Here is a 14,309-nt window from a genome sequence, read left to right on the forward strand (position 1 = left end):
TGCATCATTACATTAAAGCCGTAAATACCTCATCCTACACAGAATGGCAGCTTGTTACTATTAGCTGTAAAAAAAATATGGTTGTAACATCCAAGGATAAAAACGTAAAACAAATTAACAATTTACACCACCTGGCCAGTTAGAGAAACTGCTGTCGCAGATAAATTGAAGGAGTCAGAGCTTCAGGCAGGTCAGGAAAAGATTGGCCAAACTTCAGCCCTGAGGAGCTGCACACTCAGTGCAAAGCTTGTGGCCTGTTAGTGGCAGTGGCATCCTGCAGGATGACAAGGCTATGTTCCCATCCCAGTGCCCCACACACAGTCCTTTGCTCTTCCAGCAGTGCATATGGAGGCAAAGGAGACAAAGAAGAAATCCAAGTCTGGCTGTGGCCAGCAGCTTCACACAGACACCTGCTCAAGGCATCCTTGGCCTCAGTCCTGCACACACCAACATCCACAGAGATTTTCAGAAAAGGATGTAGATGTAAAAGATCTCGCTGCTCCATCAAGCAGTCTAGGATGTGTATTGCCCATTAAGAAAATATTAAAACATTTGTAACTTGCATTTATTTTAAAATATTGGTTTAAAGTGTGGTTTTATTGTAGTGCTTCCAGTCTTTGAGCATAATGGAGCAGTCCTAGTGTATTGTCCTCACTCAGCTAGTCTGAAATACCTTCTAATATCACATTGCTCTCTTAATAGGATTCAAATCTGTTGCATCACTTTCAGTTTAATAATTTCAATCTACAAGCACAGCTAATTTGTTATTTGGTTTCTTTATTGCGTTTTCTGTACTGTTCTTGAAATGTTCAAGCTTCTTTTTAATTGGAATGAGCAGCTAATAATGATCTTGCACTGTTAAAATTGGTATTTTTATAATTTCACTTAAATGCAACAGACAAGGCTACATTTCTCTGTCTTGACCAGTGCAGAATTTTTTTTTAATTTACAAGAGGTTGTTCAGAATCACAGCATTGAATCACATCTTATGGAGAAAGTTTATTAAAAACCTCTACATATATATATATGACAATTGCCTACTAACAATATACAACAACATAATGCCTCTAATGTTATAATTAATGTTATAATAATGTTAATTCTAATGTTATAACAAGGTGAAAAGGCCTGTTTGTTGTAAACTGATATGGCTGCTATCAGTGTACTGGGGGATACCTGAGCAAAGGCTTGACATTTCTATGACATTTAAGCTGTACTTTCCAGGAGGTTTCAATCATAACCATAGAATCACAGAATCATAAAATAGTTTCATTTGGATGGGACCTTTAAAGGTCATTGAGTCCAACCCCTGCACTGAGCAGGGACATCTTCAACTAGATGAGTTTGTTTATAAATCACAGCCCGAAAAAACAAAACTTCTTAAACCATAATGTTTTTGTTTGCTTCTTTGTAAATGTTCTGCTACTTGTTTCTGAAAACATGCCTGTGGGATCAGCGTCTGCCTTAGAGGAATTGAAAGAAGGTGAATAAAAAAATGAAAACTGGTACAGTTGCTGGAGTTCTGGCTTGCAAACAGGAATACCAGAAAGTCATATCTCAGAGGACAACTCAAAGACTGTAAAGCAGCATAATACTTGAGCTGCTTTAATTATAAAATATTATAAATATAAAAATATTTATAAAAGTATTTACTATCCAATAAGTAAGAAAATTTTACTCGACGAAGGACTCTGCTGTTGTTTCCAGGGGAAACCGAATTTATTCCAGAAGAGAATTTCTCCCAGCTGCTCCATTTCTTCGTTTTTGCCTTCTAGTAGCCGATCTACTCCCAGGTAGGAAAATGTCACATTAAACGAGTATTTGGTGTCACCTAGCGGTAACGTTTGTTTCAGCAATTTTGTCAGCTGTTCAACGATGCAGATGTTAGTCTTCTAGGAAATTCTATCTGATTTTGGTCGTACGCTTTTTTTTCTAGGTAATAAAGGAGCAAGTTTATGGAAAATAAAAATCTATATTCCTTTAGACTTATGGCTTAGTCTAAAATCAGAGGGAGATTTTTTTTTTTTTTTTTTTTTTTTTTTTTTTTTTTTTTTGTTGTTGTTGTTCTCTGCAAATTCTTTCCTCTTTCTTCTAAAAGTACAAGAATACTGACTTCATGGTTTTGATGGAGGACTTTGCTGACATAGTTGCAAGACTGAATTATGATATCAAAAGTGCCTGAGAAGGTAGGTTTTAGCTTTCCTGCCCCACCACCATAGGAAGAGGGATAATTTTAATTATGTTCTTCAAAAAGAGTGGTCAGACTTCAAAGTGTTGTCTTTATGACATGTTTTTAGTTCGGTGGGGATTTTTTTTTACCTCCCCAACCTGCCAGGCATCCCTGATGCTACAGGATGGACAGTGTTGCTGATTAATTATAGAGCCATGAAAGTGACTGGATGGGAATTGGCATCATTGATGAGCATTGATGACCCAAAGTAAAACCTGACAGGCAAAGGCCAACAAGAGCAAGTCAAACCAGTAGCCTTGGCTAAACAGGTAGGTAGAAACAGCCTTTCACTTTTGTGCAAGAGGAGCATCCTGGGAAAAAAGAATTGGTAATTCTGGAGTAACTAAGCATGTTACTTCTCTAAAAGCATTGTGGTCTAAATAAAACAAACTTGTTCCAGTGAGTGCAATGAAAGATTCATTTCTGCAGTGGTAGGCTGCAGAACCAGGTGAAAGTTCAGGCAAAACTAAGAATGGAAGACACCCCAAAACAGAAAGGATAGTTTGTCCGACCAAAATTTTCCAAAGATGTTTATACTAGTGGAAACTCCCAACTAGGCACCCTTCCTGCCTTGCAGGTGGTGAGAAGTGAGAGCAAACCCTTCAGAGATGAGCCAGTAGGTTTGGTAGGTTACAAAAGAGAAACATAAATCAGACTTTGGCTGAGAGAGAGCTCTGCAGAGGCTGAGAGAGCAGATATACCCACAGAAGGAGGCGCTGCTCCACCACGGTCCACACCTCATGGTGGCACTGCAGTCACCCAGGGTCATCAGCTGCTAGCCAGGACTTGGATCCAAGTCTCTTGAGGTATCCTGAAATTAAACTTTTTCTACTAATTTTCTATGATTTTCCCCTAGACCTTAGTAAAAGGTTTCTTCTGGACTAGTTTTTTAATTTTAAAGAACTGTTCTTATGTCTGTCTAATCTTCCAGAAGACACAATCAGAGTCACTTGAACATGTAAAGGTTGTGTAGCAGACATGGTGTGTTGCTGTGAGAAATTTTCTTCCTTTCATCAGCTATTGTCAGAAGATAAAACAAGTTTCCAGGTAAAATCAGTTTGGATCAGATTGTGTCAATGATGCCAATTCCCATCCAGTCACTTTCATAGCTCTATAATTAATCAGCAACAGTGTCCATCCTGTAGCATCAGGGATGCCTGGCAGGTTGGGGAGGTAAAAAAAGGTAGAATTTAGACTATGTATTCTGAAAAATTACTTGACCCTTGATATGAGAGAAAGAAGAATTCTTAAAAAGAGAAAAATATCAAATGCTTTGTCCAATAGTATGCCTTTAAATGGCAGAGTGAGACACAGCTGGATGATGAAGTTAACTATTTTCAATGGATGCAAAAAAAACCCCAAAGAAAACCGTTAAGCAACTACACAGAGTGATCAATACCATAATGTTGACAGTAGTAAAAGAATCACTGGAATTCTGCCTGGAACTCTTCCTTAAAATGGGGATTTTTAATTCTTAGGTCTCAAAGTGCTTTCTAAAACGCCAGCAAATTTGTTTGTTGAACTGAGACTTAAACATATTGTGTCCTTCCCAAGAACTCAAAAATAAAGCTGCTATTAAAATCCTCTTCCATTTGAAGGAGCTGTTCTTCTATGCTGCTTTATTGTTCCTTTTTTGTTTGTTTGTGTTTCTGTGTTTGTGTTCCTGAGTAGTTTTAGCTTCGAGTTCTTGTCAGAGATGTTGTGACTGAGAGCAGAGATGGCCTTTTGCTTTTATTACCTTATTTGTTGTTGTAGAAGGCCAACATATATAGGGCAAGGAACCTCTGTATCAATCATTATGTTGACTGTATATCTTCCTTCAGATATGTTGGTGAAGAGGGTTTTGTGGGAACATTTCTTTCTCTGTGTTTTTAAACTTTTCATATGCTTTGACTTAATGTTAAAAACCATGGGCTTTTAAAATGCATGAAAATTAGATCTCTACTACGAATTTGGTCTATCTTTCATGTACTAATCTGTTAGTACAGCAAGAAAAACAGCAGTATTTCTGCAATCTTTACTATCCAGCAAACTTGGGCTAGGAGATAGATAGGCAGGATAAATTGGAGGAGGTATTTCTGTGTTATCACTGCATCAAACCATTGTGTCTCAGCTGGGGTTTTCCTTTTACTCAGTAATTTCACCACTGAGAAGGATGGAGATACACAGACAACATGCTTGCTTGTAAGGAGGGGATTTCAAACCCTTAAGTAGTTTGTTTGCCAGGAACTCAGAGTGCACTCAAGTGGGTGATGATGTGAAAGGGGCCATTCAGATGGCAGTATCTGTAAGATGTGGAACATTGTAGAACATGATGTCATCAGAGAATTACAGCCTGGAGGCCCTTGTCACTCTTCACTGGGTGCAGTTGCAGTAGCTATTTCTTGCACCTCTGAAAAACAGACTGGGAATCTGCAGATCTGCAGCAGTAGGAACAGTTTGGAAGTTGTGCTTTATTCTTTGCATATCATGTGCTGGAATGACAATCATATGAACAGATTTTCCACTCTTAACTGGTGACATAACTGGTAAATAACCATAAATGGAAGTGTAAGGCTTCCAAAGTGTATATGAAATAAGTTCCTGCTAAATCAGGCCTTGACATCATGGTGCTTACTTGGCAGTACAAACAGCTTGTTAAACAGAACGTATCTGTCTCCATCACACAGTCTAGCAAAATCGTGGTGACTGCACACTTAATTTCATATAAAGTAAGATTAAATAACCTATTTTCAGTTAGAAAGAGAGTTTCACTCACTTGAGAGTGGGCAAAACTATTTGAATAAGCTTTCTGTATCTTTTGGACATTTTGGAGGATGTTCATTTTATAAGAGTTGCTTTCTCTGTTAGGCTAATGATTGATGATTGTCCTGGTTCCTTTTCTCAATCTTTTTATTCCTTCCTGTTTCTCCTGATTAGATGGATAGTAACAGGCAAATTTATAAATCACACCTGACTTACACAACATCATGAGTTGCTGGCATAGCAGTAAATCAGTTGTCAATTACAAGAAATATGTTCCCAGGGAAATTTTCCTGTTTGGGCTTTGTAAATCAATTTGCATTTGTGTGAAAATGCTCCTTAAAACAATCACCCTGTTTCACAGTAATTACAGACTTGCAGTTGTAGTGAAATATAGCCTTTCTGGGAATTAAGTAAAACTTCCAGAAAAGAACTTGATGTGTATCAATTAGATCATAAATCATTACTTCCCAATAAAACTCTGCAACAAGGAAACTAACTTTACTATAAGAATATAAAATAGATTTTTTCTACCTTTTCTAACATAACAGAATGCTTGCATAGAAAAACTTTAATTTGTGAACTGAAAGACAAGACAGATAAAATCAATTCCAATATCCACCAATTTTTCAATTTTATTTTCTCTTTTAACTTAATTCCAAAGTAATTTACATTTTGAAACAAAATCACTGCAAGTTTAAGGAAAAAATGTAGCAAATTCCTTATTTGGAAGCACTGGGGTTTACAAGTGGTTTTGTTCTTATTAGCAAAACAATATATTAATTGAATTGCTATTTTTGAGTGGTTCAAATAAATTGACATTTTATTTTTAGAACTTTTTGTTTCAATAGCTCAGGTTAACAACTTACAGTAAATGCATGCCATTCTTTGTATGATAACTCCACTATAAGAGGAACTGGAGTATCCAGCTCAGTGGCAGGATGAGAATTTGAACTTCAAAACATGCCACCATGGGGAATGGCTGAACTAATTTTGAGTATCCACATTTCTATCTGGAACACATACTGCATGAAACAACTGTAAAAATATGTTTCCATCTAAAACTCAGGCGTTATACCAGTGATGAATTTTGAGCTTAAAGGCAAAATTTGCTTAGTTAATGGCACTGGTTCAATTCCCCTGCAACATTTGCAAGCTGATACAAAATTTTTTTTTTCCTTAACAGAAAGGAAGTGTCATGTCCATGGCAACTTCCTGTATATTGGCATCAAATCAGAATTGGGCTGGGCTTTCATAATTTACCTCCAAGAAAATCCATTAGTATTTTCTGACATCTTGCAGAGGGGACACTTCAGGTCACCAAGTCAACTGAATTAGAAGAAACTGTGTGGTTATAAAAGGCTTCTGTTGCAATGGGACAGACTTCTTTCCTTCAAGTCCACACAGACAGCAATCCAATTTCCAGCTCAGTGCATGAAAAAACTGGACCTAAAGGGACAAAGGAACCAGTACAATGCTGGGAAAATAAACCCCAAAAAACAAACAAACAAACAAACAAACAAACAAACAAACAAAACCCCCAAAAGATGGGCAAACACAAAAATATAGCTCTTAAAGTAATTAACAGTGCCATGTTGTCACAAGACAAATGAGCTATGGTAACCATTTTAAGGCTCAGGAATTAAAAAGCTTAAAGAATCAAATAAGAACCCAAGTAGGGGGTGAAAACGTTCCTGAACTAGGCTGAATATGTCAAACCATGTTTCTAAAATTGGCATTCAGAAATCTAATTGTTTTAGTTGGAAACAGAACAAATTTAACATGTATCCTGCCACTCCATTAAGATGGTTTTTATTTTAACAACCTTTAAAAAACTCACAACACAGTTTGGTAATACTAAGAATATATTTAGCTGTTGTTTCCCAAGAAGACATTCCAGACTTTTAATATCATCCCAACTTGATAACTATTAATTTATTGAAGATACACAGCAGCAATCAGTTCATGCACTGCAGTATTGGCCATTTACAGAGACCTCCACTTCTCAATTACATCTGCTGAGAACAGGATTGCTTATGGGACTTGTGCTGCTATAGAACAGAAATTGAAGCATTTACCCATGGATAAATGTTATCAACATAAAGCTAATCTGGGTGCTGGAAAACTGAAGAACTGAACTAAAAAAAGTAAAAAAAATGACCCTTCTCTTCAACTTTTGTACCAAAATGTTCAGGCTCTCTGCATTAACTTCCTCATTCTCTGTATTGCTCCTGTGAAGGCTGGTATTTTATTTTTTAAAACAAAACCCGAGGTCCCTTTGAAATAGCATGACTTTGTGACACAGTTTTGCAAAGCATTACAAGAACCATAATGAAAGAGGGATTATATAAACTTTTGGATGGACTTACCTGAAGCAGAGCTTGAGTTGAACTAAAAAATGGTGCTCAGTATCACCCGTTACACTTCTGGTAGTGCCTTTGTCAAGGCAATGCTGGAAAAGACTGTAAAAACTACTTTTTCATTACTGTACATAAATTACATGGGTGGAGACAAGCAATTCTGGAAAATTGTCATTGGTTGTCCCTCTTAAAATATACGTTCTGAGAATGTCAGTGTTAGCAGAGTTTTTAAAATTGATTCAAATTGATATATTTTCTTCCAAATGCTCAACACACTTCGTCTATCCATATGAAAAATGCCGTGTAATCTTTATTTCAAGGACTATCATATTTCTTCTTACTTTGGTCATGTGTTTTCCTTTACTTGGATCTTGTCTGTTCTTTCTAAGACTTTCCACCTTTGTTTGTGTTTCCTTGTTGGGTACTTGCTCTGGTAGGTAGCAGCTATCTGATTTTATTTCAGCTCTCACTAATTCACACTAATGCAACGTCATGGTTTCATTGCTGGCAGTGCCCAAAATTATTTAAGATACACCTACCTCATTTAAATTGTGCTTTGTTTGTACTAGGGATATGAGAACTGGTGTTCCCACGAGGCAGATTTTTCCCTTTTAAATGGTTTAAAATGCATTCTCAATGGGTATAGGAAGCCACAATCATGACACATGACATTAGGCTAGGAGGTCTAGCAAAAGAGATGAGATTATTGTTTTCCTGTACGTGCCCTGGCCCTCTGCTGCAGTATATGGCCCACCATAAAGGTATCCTGCCAAGAGAGCTATAACTCTTGTTTTTGCTTAAATGGATTACTTTGGCTAAGCTAAACTGTTGTGCCTTGCTTACTACAAGAGTGTTTTATTGTGATGGCAGTCGTCCCCGCCAAAGAAATGTATGAAATGTGCAGGAAATTGTATCTTGAACTGTCACACTCTATCTGCTATGAACCACTAGAAAGGCTGCAAAAACAGGGCTCAAAACCACGACTGAGCTCCTCTGGTTACCACTCAGCCGGTGACTCTCACTGACTCTTAATGAACTACTGAATGAACTAATGAATGAATTACTGAACAAACTCTTGGCCTCTGTATGGAAGACAAAATCATTTTACTCCATGTTTGCCTGGCCACCTCCTATCACTGCAGCTAACACTTCGCTGTGTTGAACCATAACATCCCACTGGGCTTCTGGGTGGTGTGTGAGCAGACTCCTTCCCAGAAATGAGAAAAATGCCTTATAAAACTACTTTTTATCTGCTCAGATGCAGGTCTACACCAGGGATTTCCCAAGCACAAGAATGACATTGAGGTTACGTGACTGTTTTTTCCCACTCTCCTACCAAGAGGGTTGTCCTGGCAAAAAAAAATGTTGTGTGGGCCCAGTGTGAAAAGAGCATTTGGATGGAAAATTTCAGCTGATGTTTGACAGTCACAGGCATCTGTAAACACAGCCTTTATGCTGGGAAATGTTAGGCATCTTTGCAGTCACTAGTGCTACCACCTCTGCATTTCTAAGCAGAATGAACCCATGTCAATAAATAAGTTTTACCATTCATCTGTATGAAATGCCTTAGTTTATCATGGGGAAAGACACCTTCATGGTCAGCTTTACAGAGAGTGAGCCTGGAAAGAAACCAGCATGGTCAACAAGCATGCCTCTCTTTAAGCTTACTTACTGTTATAAGTGCATATTATAAAGTTGGCTTTTTGCAAATATTAGAATGAATACTATATGTATAGTTGTACTGTATTAGAAAAGTGATGGGTGGTGGTTGTTTTTTTCCTTTCCTTTCCTTTCCTTTCCTTTCCTTTCCTTTCCTTTCCTTTCCTTTCCTTTCCTTTCCTTTCCTTTCCTTTCCTTTCCTTTCCTTTCCTTTCCTTTCCTTTCCTTTCCTTTCCTTTCCTTTCCTTTCCTTTCCTTTCCTTTCCTTTCCTTTCCTTTCCTTTCCTTTCCTTTCCTTTCCTTTTCCCCGCATGAAAGTTGCTGGATTTTTGGAGGCTTTTTTAATCAAAATAAAAAACAGCCAAGACCCATGTTACCAGACAGAGTGGAACCACTCACAAATAAATCTATCAAAACAAGATGATTGGGGGATACTTGAAACAGAAAATAATGTTTTAATATCTATCGAATATGTAAAACAACAATCCATAAAACACAGAAATGGAAAGAAAAGAGTGTGCTTTCTGGCGAGGCACCCCAGATAGAACATTTGCCCTTTTTATCTCCTGACTGTCTATTTTTATTTCCTATCAAACTTTTAAATTTTTAAAAGAGAGCGCGGAACTCGTTTTTCACAGTTACTACACAAAAAAACCCCTTGCTTTTGAGTGATAAAATAAGGAAAAAAAAATTCTAAAAAAAATTTTAAAAAATTAAAAATCTTTGTTTGTTCTTTAACGAACCTGTGACAGGACGGTACCAGTGCCCGGGCTCATCCCAGCCGGGATTCCCTGCCCGGGGTGTGCCCATCTCCCGGCGCTGACAGACCGTGATCTCCCCGAGCAAATGTTTGCGGCTCTGGCTCTCCCTCTCCTCCCTGCCTCCAGTTACATCCCTGGCAGGATCCCGCCGCTCTCGGCTTGGCTTTCCAGGGTTATTTTTGGCCGGGCTGACGGCAGCGAGGTGGCGAGGCGCCGGCGGGGCCCCCGGCGGGGAAGGGGCGGTGGCGCATCCCGAGCCCGCCCCGGCTCCCCCCGGCTACAGGGGGCCATCGGGGGGGGCTGGGCCAGCACCTCCCCATCCTGGGAACGCCTCTGTGCTCTCCAAGTCCGCCGGGGCCGGGCGGGCTGGCGGCAGGAGCCGCGGCGATGGAGCGCAGCCCCATCCCGGTGCTGACGGTGCAGACGGCGCCCTACGAGGACCAGCGCCCCACGGGCGGGGGCGGCTTGCGGCGCCCCACGGCGCTCTTCGAGAGCCAGCGCAACTACCTGCCCAACTTCGTGCAGAGCCTGCTGTCCTCCGTGGACCTCCGCGACAGGCAGGGCTGCACCATGGTGGTGGGCAGCGACGGCAGGTACTTCAGCAGGACGGCCATCGAGGTGGTGGTGCAGATGGCTGCGGCCAACGGGGTGAGTAAATCCGCTCTTCTCACGCTTCCCCAGGGGCAGAACTTTCCAATATCATCCCTCCCGGACAGCTCTCGGGGCACAGGTGAAGGAGGAAGGCTGGAGGAGCTTTATTTCTCGAGGTGTCCCCGAGTTGGTGGCTCCGTCGATGGTGTGACAGCCCCGGCTGTGCCCCTGCTGTTTTCACGCCTTATTTTAAGAAGGAGGGAGGCAAAGGAGCTGAAACATAGCGGGAAATGTGGCAGAGTTAAAAATAAGTATATGGGAAGCGAAGGTGTGGGACAAGCATCTCCCGCTCAGGGTGTTTTAGAAATAATTCGAGGTGTTGTTGGAGGGAGAGGAGTTCAGCGTTTTGCCCACAACTTAGGGAAAATAATGGTTGTTTTCTATTGGTCACTTACTAACAAATAATAACATGCAGGAGTACAGTGGTGGCAGAAACCTCTGGTCAGATGGGGTACAAAGTTTTCTCGTGCAGTTTTGAAAGTAGGAAAGAACTCAGGAGGAACACTCATGTCTTCTGCTAGAGGTGGATGTGCATGTACAGAAAGCTGGGAACACCAGATAATGCAGGCTTGAAGTTCCTACTTCAAAGCAGAGTTGAAACTACTATCTCTTGTTATGATGCCTAGACTGATCCTCTAGATTTGGAAAATGGAGTGATAGAATTTTATAGGATTTTTTTTTTTTTTTAGGGATTTTTTTCAAGAGCTCAGTATTTTAAAGGCAGTCCTTTCAAAAGACCTTTCACTTTTGAAATGAATTTCCACATGTGTTTGAATTTTCCCTGCAGATTTGTTGTCACGTGCAAGGCCAGCCAGTCCCGTTTGAGTAATGAGCATTTTAAATTTACTCCTAAAGCATGTTCTCAGCATGCTGATAATATCAAGCAGATGCTGAGTGATGCCTGAGATTTCAGAGGCTGTGTTACATTCTGTCCACCTAGTGCAAAATCACTGGGGACTTGATAGAGAACACCAGTTCCTACAGGGACTTGATAGAGGCCAGGGTTTGTGTGGCCTGGGAAGGGCTCTGTGGGGACACTGGTGAAAGTGGGGACAGTGGCAGGACAATCACAGTGCTCCCACCTGCAGTGGCAGGGAAAAGGAACAGCAAGGAGTGAGTGCAGGGCAGAGGGGGTGGGATGGTGTGAGGGGAGCTGCAAGGAAGGTGGGACAGGACACAGAATGCTGTTCCCTATCCCCATTGCCCTTGTGGCTCAGAGAAGATAGTGAAATTCTACCTGTTGAGCAGGGGGATAAAGTGCAGCAACAGCTAAAGCAAGAGTGCAGCAGCAAGAAGTGCCCTGCAGGGGCTGAGGTCCTTGCTTGCTGGTACAGGAGCCACAGGAATGGGTTACGATGCAGGGTCAGCACAAGAGCTGAAGTGATGAAGAAATTTAGGGTTTAGAGGAGCAGAGGCATTTCAGCCAAGTTATGCTGACTAATTTTTTATGTCAGCCTGTCTCCTTCCTACTGTTTTTGTCACATTCCTCATCTTGCTGGAGTACCTTTCTGATCTCAGGAGATTTCTAGTTTGAGATGATTTTGACACCTTGCTGTAATAATGCTTTCCCCTTTCTTAAGTTACTCCAGGTTTCTTAGGAACGCAGTTTCTCCCTAGTGCTTTCTGAAGCCAAAACAAAACTTTTCTGCCTGTAGTGCTCACAAATATCTGAATTCATGTGTGATTATCTTGCTAATTACACAGCCCTCAGAAATTCAGCAGCCCAGCTGGTAGGGAGCCCTTGAAAGGGCTTCCCATTTCCACATTGTAATGCTCTGTTCCCTCTTTAACATCTTCATCCTGCTCACCCTCACCTCTGTTTCTCTCAAGCAGAATGTAAATGCATAAGTTTAATATTTACTTAGTTAGTACTATTTGTATGTTTTATTTTTTGGCTGTTAAAATACATGTGCTGAGAAAATATCTGAATCTCCTTGATATCACTGTTTAGTGCTGTGCTATATAAATAGGGGAAGAGGAAGAGAAGACCCTTGAGAACAAATATCTGTCCCTTTGGATAAGGTTAATATCATGAGAAAGTGCGTAGCTGGTATCATAGGGAAAGGAGTGAACTGGTGTAGGCTGGATCAGAGGAAACATGGGGAAGGCTTGGAAGGTGCATTGAAAATGTTCAGCTGCCCTGAATGCCAGCAGTGCTGATAAACTGAACTTTAATCTCCTTCCTGGAAGACACATACCGAGAGCCATGGCTAGTTGTGCTGGCTGAGTACAGAAATAAAAGCGATTTTCTATTATCATCTGTAAATGGATTGCCCTTTAGGGTTGCTAGGTTCCTCTTGTTCTAACTTGGTGACTCATCCTACATTCCCCCTGTGCTAACAGCCTAGCAGGGCTGGCATGGGCTCCTGTGCAGGGAATGAGATGAGGTGCCCTGCTCAGTCAGCTGCCAAGGCTTGGCCTGCCATCTGCTCCTCCTTGCTGCTGGTGGCTCATGCCCTGCAGCACAGGGCTGCAGGTACATGCACCACAGCTGCAGGTATATGCACCACAGCTGTAGGTAGGTACACCACAGCTGCAGTCTGGGCTGTGCTCTGCAGCTGCAGGCAGCACATGCTCCAGGAACTCTTGTCCAGAGCCCAGGGTGGCTCACCAGGGTTACCCTGCAGTGGGACATGGGGGTGGGATGCCCTTGCAGTTCATATTTTCAGCTCCAGCTTGGATGCAGGGTTTGCAAAGTCTCTTAGTAGCAAGAACATGACTGTTTTTTTAATAATTCTGAAATTTTTTTTACGTCTCATTGCCATGCTTTTCATGATGCTTCTGGTTTAGTATAGGTTTGGTTTTTTTCTCCCTTTTCAAGAGCTCAGTGCCATTGTTGACCTAAAACCAAATCCCCAGGCTAGTGACCTTAACAAAATCCATGGGCATGCTTGTTGTGGTGGTGAGAAATGTCCTTACCTTTTTCAAACACATTTGGGTAAGGGACTGCACGTTGTGGGAAGGTGGGGGAGCATGAGGAAGGACAGAGGTGCTGTGCCATCCTGGGTTGCAACAAGCAGTTTGATGGAGTGGAGTGGTAGGAGGAGAGTATTTGAGAGTCTGTTTTCCCTTCTCACCTGTGTTGTGCCAGTAGTAGTGTCTGTCAGCCTTAATGTCTGGAAGAACTGAGGTAGAAGGCTCCAGCAGTTGCAATAGAATTCCTCTATGGATTAGATGCAAATATTCCATTAGACCCACCAGCTGGATGGGATGTCTCGTTTTTGATGGGAAGTTTAGGATATGTTTAAATGAGAAGCTGTTGTTTGTGAGTCTCAGATCAGAAGGCAGTGATCTCACACTGAATATGGAAAGTTGTGACAGCATCCTAGAGAGACTGCAGAGTATTGCTGGTAATGCTGTAGAAGTCTGAGATGGCAGATAGTTGAGTTTTCTGGTCATCTCCTATGTTCAGGATGTAATCTGCTTGCTTCGTGTTCTTTCAAGTATAATTGACTGAGGCATATGAGAGATTGCTGGGAAAAAATAATTAAAAAAAGCATTAAGTGACTCCATGGTAATCAGCTGAATCAGGCACAGCTGCAAGCAGTAATATTGCATAAAAGTTTTCTTGTAAAGTATTTGTTAGGGTGCTTTATTCTTTCAGCTGTAACTGTTTGCTGAGGATCTTTGTTTCTGATGTTGTTTCCACAAGTACAGTGACAAAATAGAATGTGGGGTAGGGACACAGTACTAGAAGAGATGTTGCATGCCTGTGATCTTGTAGCCATGCAAGTTTTGGGATTTCAGAGGTTATCTTTCCATGCTACAAAATTGCCCAACGTTTTCAGAAGGATATTACTGGAACTTTAATTTTTCAGTATATGGGTACAGTTTGTTTACTGTTTTAGCTCAGATTGTGAGAAGTCTGTAAAAAACAAATATAAATTAAATTAATTAAGAAAATAA

The 14,309-nt window shown here is 40.9% G+C and overlaps 1 protein-coding gene across 1 annotated transcript in view; it reads left to right on the forward strand.

Moving 5' to 3' along the window:
• Positions 1-10,139: 10,139 nt before the first annotated feature.
• PGM5 (phosphoglucomutase 5) overlaps positions 10,140-14,309 on the forward strand; it is a gene marked incomplete at its 5' end in the record, with an annotated part of 71,542 nt that continues 67,372 nt past the window's right edge. The window contains one exon of the mRNA XM_083882892.1: positions 10,140-10,400. Coding sequence (XP_083739018.1) covers positions 10,140-10,400 — 261 coding nt within the window. The remainder of the gene's footprint in view (positions 10,401-14,309) is intronic.

The sequence above is a fragment of the Zosterops lateralis genome, assembly GCF_965231275.1.
Source record: "Zosterops lateralis genome assembly, chromosome: Z".
In the NCBI taxonomy this organism is placed as follows: domain Eukaryota; kingdom Metazoa; phylum Chordata; class Aves; order Passeriformes; family Zosteropidae; genus Zosterops; species Zosterops lateralis.